Raw genomic sequence first — 5,719 nt, 5'->3', positions numbered from 1 at the left:
CACGTGGCCTTGTGGCATTGCTGAGGGCAGGCTGGGGAGCTCAAGGGAAGCCCAAGGCACAGGGCTCCTCCCTCCTGAGTCAGGCCTTGGGCTCCCAGGAAGCATGTCCCTGATAACGTACGTGGCAGCTGTCCCTCATTCCTGCCCCAGGGCGGGGGCGGTGGGGCGGCCAGCTGGGTGTGTGTCACCTTCCCATTGGAATCAGCTTCCCCAGCACCTGCTGGACACCTGAGCCTGAGCTCTGACCCTGCTGCCCCTCTCCCAAGAGCAGGAAGGACTGAGGGTGAGGGTCTTTGGAGGAAAGACCCAGAAGTCTGGAAGTCGAGGGTCTATCTACCATGCCCTGTACCCACAGGGGGCCACCCCCATCGACTCACCTGAGGAACGATGTCCCAAGGTGTACACCTCCAGTGTCCCCAGTACACACACCACACTTGTATCCTTCAAGGGCCCAGCACTTTCACATCCTGCCCAGTGGTCCCGGGCTTGGGCCCCCTTACACTTCTTGTCTGCACGCCACACCTTACCCACCACTGGTGCCTCCCGGCACTGATTCAAGCACGACCTCTGCCACAGCGAGGGTCTCAGGGATAAGCCCATAAAGTACTTCCTATGTAGTGGGGAACACATAGGGACACCGCTGGCTGGGGTTCAGGAAAGGGTCATAGAAGTGATGTTTGAGCACAGAAAAAGGGCAAATGGGGATCTGGGGAAGGGGGTTCCCTGGGGTGGAAGCCAGCGGATGAGGGTGGCAGAGGGGTCACCTCTGGGGCTGGAGTCAAATCTCTGGGTTGAGTAGGCAGAGGATGGGGGAGGGGAGACCTAGAGGGCAGTTCTCTCCTGAGAGATGGGGGAGATGGGCAGGGGTTCTTAGAGAGCCAGGCTTAGTTTTAGCTGTCAGGTCCCAAATAGAATATTGCCTGGAATCTCCGCAGGGATTCCGCATACCCAATCAGTCCACCCATATGCCATTCCCCTACCCTCTACCCACAAGGCCCAGCGTCTTGCCCCCTCCTCCCCAGCTTAGGCCCCTTCCATAGTCAGCACTGTCCTCTCACGCAGGGTCCGGCCCACCCCCCCGCCCCCCCTGCTCCCACCACCTGGACCCTGAAGATCTGGCCCAGAGGTCCAGGTTCCTAGTCTACATGGAGGGTGGGTGGGGAAGCGGGGCTGTTTTCCTGAAGCTTAACACCAACATGGCATTTGCCCACAGACTCACCCTCTCAGGGGATGTGCCTGACCCCCGACCCGGTCGCTTGGGCCTTCTTTCCCTGAACCTCTGCCACCTACGCTCTCCCCCTGAGAAGGCACCACTCTTCCCCCATGGTTGCCTGGGAACTACTTTTCACAGTCCTGTTTGGCCTCAGGGTTGAAGGCACTTCCTTGAGGAGCCCTTCTCCCAGCCAGCCTACGTCATGCTTCTGTGAATGGCTCCCACAGCCTCCATTCTAATTTTCTTCATCACAGTTCCTTGTTGGAAATTATTCTATAATTGCTTGTATGATTGTTTGAGTCAAGTTGGTCATCCCTACTTCCGGGTGAGCTCAAGGAAGGCAGGGACAGTGTCTGTTTTGTCTCTCGTGCTTGGAACAGAACAGATACTCAGTAAATATTTGTGAGATGATTGTCCTTGCCAGACACGCTCACCACAGCAGACCACACATAGGAGGTTTCAGGCTTTACAGAAGGGCCGAAACAGCCCTAGCCTGGGGCAAACCCAGGTGTTCTAGGCTCAGATGCCGGCCTGAGGAGGGAAGGGGGGAGGAGCGGCTGCGGCCCCAAAATAACAACGGCTGGGCCAGGCCCTGGGGGACATAACTGGTCTGGGAGACCTGAGAGACCTGGGGCCAAAGGGTTTCCAGTTTCCAGCCCTGCCTAGGGCTGCTCTCTGGTTAATCAACCCCCAGCACGCAGACATAACACACACACACACACACACACACACACACACACACACACACACACACACACACGCTGCGGGGCTGGGAGGCTTTAGGATATTGGTGGCTCCAGAAGTTGGCCGACCTGAGCGGAGAGGGCGGGGCCAGGGGAGGAGCAGGCAGGTAGATTCCTTTCTCCCAGGAGCTGCCACTCAGTAAGCTCTGCATAGCCAGGCCATGCTGGGGACGAGTCCTCACTGACGGACAGTTGTGGACGCAGAGACTGCAGCATCTCCCCGTGTGCCCGCGCCCTGCCTTTGAAGTGGCCCTTGGACACCTGCTCCAATCTTCCCAACGCGGATTCCGGGATCCCGGCCCTCTGGGCCCAACATCTGGATCTCGTCTTCTCAACCAGTCCTAGGTCCTTTCCTTTGGGTGCCTGGTGTCTCCCCAGGGGCCCTCAGCCTGGGCCATGGCCCAGAGGGCAGGCCTGGGGCCTAGGCGGCTAAAGGCTGTGGCCATTCTGCTTTTGCTTGGATCATTCCGGTCCGGTCTGGGTGAGTGACTGTGTCCGGGCTGGTGGGGGCATGGGGAGGGGTGGTGCACACGGGCCAGGGTATAGCCCTTCTCTGGGGCACATCTCTTATCCTGGACTCCAGAACCCCGGCTCCCTAGCTCTTGGCTTCTCCCTCTCCCTTCAGCTTTGACCTGGGGGGTGGGGAGTAGGGGAGGGGCAGCTTTCCCGAGAAGTGGCAGGTGCTAAGGGGTCTGGGATCTTGGGTCTTCCCTGCTTACCCCTCCCTTTCTCTTGCCCTCCAGGAGCTGAGGGGGCCGAGGCAGAAGGTGAGACTTGCGGGAGGAGGGGGGAGGGGAGAAAGGGAGTTAGGGGGTAGCGGGGGAGGGGAAGAGGACAGGACGTGGATTCAGATTTCCAGAGTATTTAATTAGTAGCTATTGTCATTATTATTATAAAAACTGGCTGGGCAGTTTTTTCTGCTCCTGGGAAGATGAGAAGGGCAGTTGAAGGGCACTTGGGTCCTATTCCAAACAGCTGGCCCCTGTGGGGGTGGGGCAGGAGCCCAGCTGTTCTGTTCCTTTGTTCAGCAGACATCCATGACTCCATCTGTGTGACCAGCCCATGCTGGGCGCTGGGGACACGGGTGCCTGCCCTTAGGGAGTGCCCAGGTTGGTGTGGTTGAAGCAGCCACAGAACAGTCATGGGATCGGGCAGTGTCAGAGAAGCACAGGCTCTGGGAGATCCCGGCATTGCCCAACTCAGCACATCAGGGCAGGCTAAGGAGGGGCTGCCATCTGAACAGTCGCCATAGGCCAATCAAAATTTGCTGGGCAAAGTAGGGATGAGCAAAGGTATTCTAGGCAGAGTGACCTGGATGAGCCAACATCTAGAGGTGAACAAGTGTGTGGCCCCAAGCCTGGGACAGGAAGTGTGCAGAGGGCCAGCTGGAGTAGATGGCAGTGGCACAGAAGGTGACGTGGCCAGGTTTCTCGTTTATAATAAGCTTCAGACTCCTAAGAGGTGGACTAGATGGGAGGCAGGAAGGCCTGAGAGCAAGGAGGCTGTGAGACCTGAACTGGGTAATGGGGCAAGGATGGCACCGCAGCAAAGCTCATACCTGGGAAGCTGTGGGAAGGGGACACGGGATGGCTGGCTTCGTGAAGTCACTTCCCGGGGTCCACACCACATCTCTGGGGCTTTATCAGAGGTGGCGGCCAAGGACTTGCTGTGGGGGCTCCAGAGGGCCTGACTCCTCCCCTTCCTCCCTGGCAGCCTCCTGCGGTGTGGCTTCCCAGGCACGAGTCACCGGTGGCAGCAGTGCAGTCCCTGGCCAGTGGCCCTGGCAGGTCAGCATCGTCTTTGGTGGCACCCACGTGTGTGGTGGTTCTCTCGTGTCTGAGAAGTGGGTGCTGTCAGCTGCTCACTGCTTCCCCAGGTACCAGCTGAGTGGGGGGCAGGGGGCAGAAGTCAAAAGGGGGCTGGAGGCCAAAGTTCAGGGAGCAGTTTAGGTCGAAGGTTGGGGTTCTTGAGTTGGGTCTGGGTGTATCGATAGTCTGAAAGGACATGTCAGGGGTGAAGGCCAGAGGACACAGGTCCCAGGATAACACGAGGGCACCATCTGAGCCCTTTGCCTGGGATCAGAATCTGGGCTGGATGCCCAGGTAATGGGTCGGGGGAGCAGGACAGGTGTCCTGGGTCCCAGCCCCTGCGCCCTACTTGCAGGGAGCACCAAAAGGAAATGTACGAGGTGAAGCTGGGGGCCTACCAGCTGGACTCCTTCACCCCTGAGGCAGAGGTCCGCACCGTGGCCCAGGTCTTCGTCCACACCAGCTACCAGCAGGAGGGCTCCCAGGGCGACATCGCTCTTCTGCGACTCAGCAGCCCTGTCAGCTTCTCTCGCTACATCCGGCCCATCTGCCTCCCCGCGGCCAACGCCTCCTTCCCCAACGGGCTCCAGTGCACGGTCACTGGATGGGGCCACGTGGCCTCCTCAGGTGAGGTGGTGGGGCCGTTGGGCGGCATGGAGGGAGCCTGACTCAGAGTTGGGGGCCCTGGCTGAGCCTCTGCTGCCCCCACAGTGAGCCTCCAGTCCCCCCGGCCACTACAGCAGCTCGAGGTGCCACTCATCAGTCGGGAGACGTGTAACTGCCTGTATAACATCAACGCGAAGCCCGGCGAGCCCCACTCCATCCAGCAGGACATGGTGTGTGCTGGTTACGTGAAGGGGGGCAAGGATGCCTGCCAGGTAAATGCAGGGGCCCAGGGAACAGACAAGATCAGTGCATCCTGAGAAACAGATGATTGTAGCCTGAGGCCGGTCCTGACAGCTGTCGTATGGCTTTTCTCCTCAGGGTGACTCTGGGGGGCCACTGTCCTGCCCTGTTGGGGGCCTCTGGTACCTGGCAGGCGTTGTGAGCTGGGGTGATGCCTGTGGTGCCCCCAACAGGCCTGGCGTGTACACTCTGACCTCCAGCTACGCCTCCTGGATTCACCACCACGCGGCAGAGGTACAGCCCCGTGTGGTGGGCCAGACCCAGGAGTCGCAGCCTGACATCAGCCTCTGCAGCAACCATCTGGCCTTCGGCTCTGCCCCTGCCCGGGGACTGCTGGGGCCCATCCTCCTGCTGCCACTAGCCCTAACCCTGGGCCTCCTCCACGCACGCTGGGAGCTCTGAGCTGCTCCCCTGCGAGCTGACCCTGCCGCCAGGACTGCCATGCTGCACCCAAGGATGGATGCCTACCTGTTTCCAGGAATGCACCTGGACCCTCTGTGATGCTCGTTGGGCCTGGGGCCTGGCTTGTCACCCCTTCCTCCCAGGAATCTGTGGACCTGGGTCCCATCCTGGACTTCTGTGCCTACTCACTGGGGTGTGTGCTTTGGGACTACAGCCCAGTTGGGTTTTACTGCCTGTGGTCCTGGCAGTAAGCTCTGCCACCTGCTGTCCACGAGCCCACTTGCTGCGCTCCTGTGGGGTCCCCCTAGGAAATGGGCCCTTGCTCTTGTGTCTTGAAGACTGGGCAGTTGCCTGCTGACTGCTGCTGAGGGGCTGGCGCCAGGCCCCCCTCTGCCTGCTGAGCCCCATCTCTTCATGCCCCTCTCGTCTTCCGGGCTCGGGTCACCTGTGGGCCACACATTTGCGAGCACAGAACGGGCCCCTATCCTGCCTCATCGGCTGCCAGGCCCCCCTTGAGCTCCGACTCCTGGACTCCGGAGGAATGAGCCCCCACCGGAACTGGGCTGGGGCGGGGATCTGGGGGCGGGGGTACAAGGAACAAGAAGGAGTAAAACGTTTTAAGCACAGCTGGCTGTGTGTGTGACATG

The 5,719-nt window shown here is 60.1% G+C and overlaps 1 protein-coding gene across 2 annotated transcripts; it reads left to right on the top strand.

The window, feature by feature from the left end:
- Positions 1-1,179: 1,179 nt before the first annotated feature.
- PRSS8 (serine protease 8) lies at positions 1,180-5,698 on the top strand. Of its 2 annotated transcripts, XM_019717303.3 has the most exons (6): positions 1,230-2,437; positions 2,700-2,723; positions 3,670-3,832; positions 4,120-4,391; positions 4,476-4,642; positions 4,749-5,698. In XM_019717303.3, exons 1-6 carry the CDS (start codon positions 2,353-2,355, stop codon positions 5,070-5,072), a joined length of 1,035 nt encoding a protein of 344 aa, XP_019572862.2. In that variant the 5' UTR covers positions 1,230-2,352; the 3' UTR covers positions 5,073-5,698. The 2 variants fall into 2 exon arrangements, with proteins under 2 accessions (XP_019572863.2, XP_019572862.2); XM_019717304.3 differs by lacking the exon at positions 2,700-2,723 and having other exon boundaries at positions 1,180-2,437.
- The last annotated feature ends 21 nt before the right edge of the window (positions 5,699-5,719 follow it).

Source organism: Rhinolophus sinicus, chromosome 10 (genome assembly GCF_057876585.1).
Source record: "Rhinolophus sinicus isolate RSI-liver-muscle chromosome 10, RSI-T2T, whole genome shotgun sequence".
In the NCBI taxonomy this organism is placed as follows: Eukaryota; Metazoa; Chordata; class Mammalia; order Chiroptera; family Rhinolophidae; genus Rhinolophus; species Rhinolophus sinicus.
This window is presented reverse-complemented; position numbering and strand designations above follow the sequence as displayed.

Excerpts from the sequence above, each read along its gene's own strand:
- PRSS8 (XM_019717303.3), top strand. The coding sequence starts at position 2,353 with ATGGCCCAGAGGGCAGGCCTGGGGCCTAGGCGGCTAAAGGCTGTGGCC. Across the intron at positions 3,833-4,119 it reads GCTGCTCACTGCTTCCCCAG|GGAGCACCAAAAGGAAATGT; the intron begins GTACCAGCTGAG and ends CCCTACTTGCAG. Across the intron at positions 4,643-4,748 it reads GGGGCAAGGATGCCTGCCAG|GGTGACTCTGGGGGGCCACT; the intron begins GTAAATGCAGGG and ends TTTTCTCCTCAG.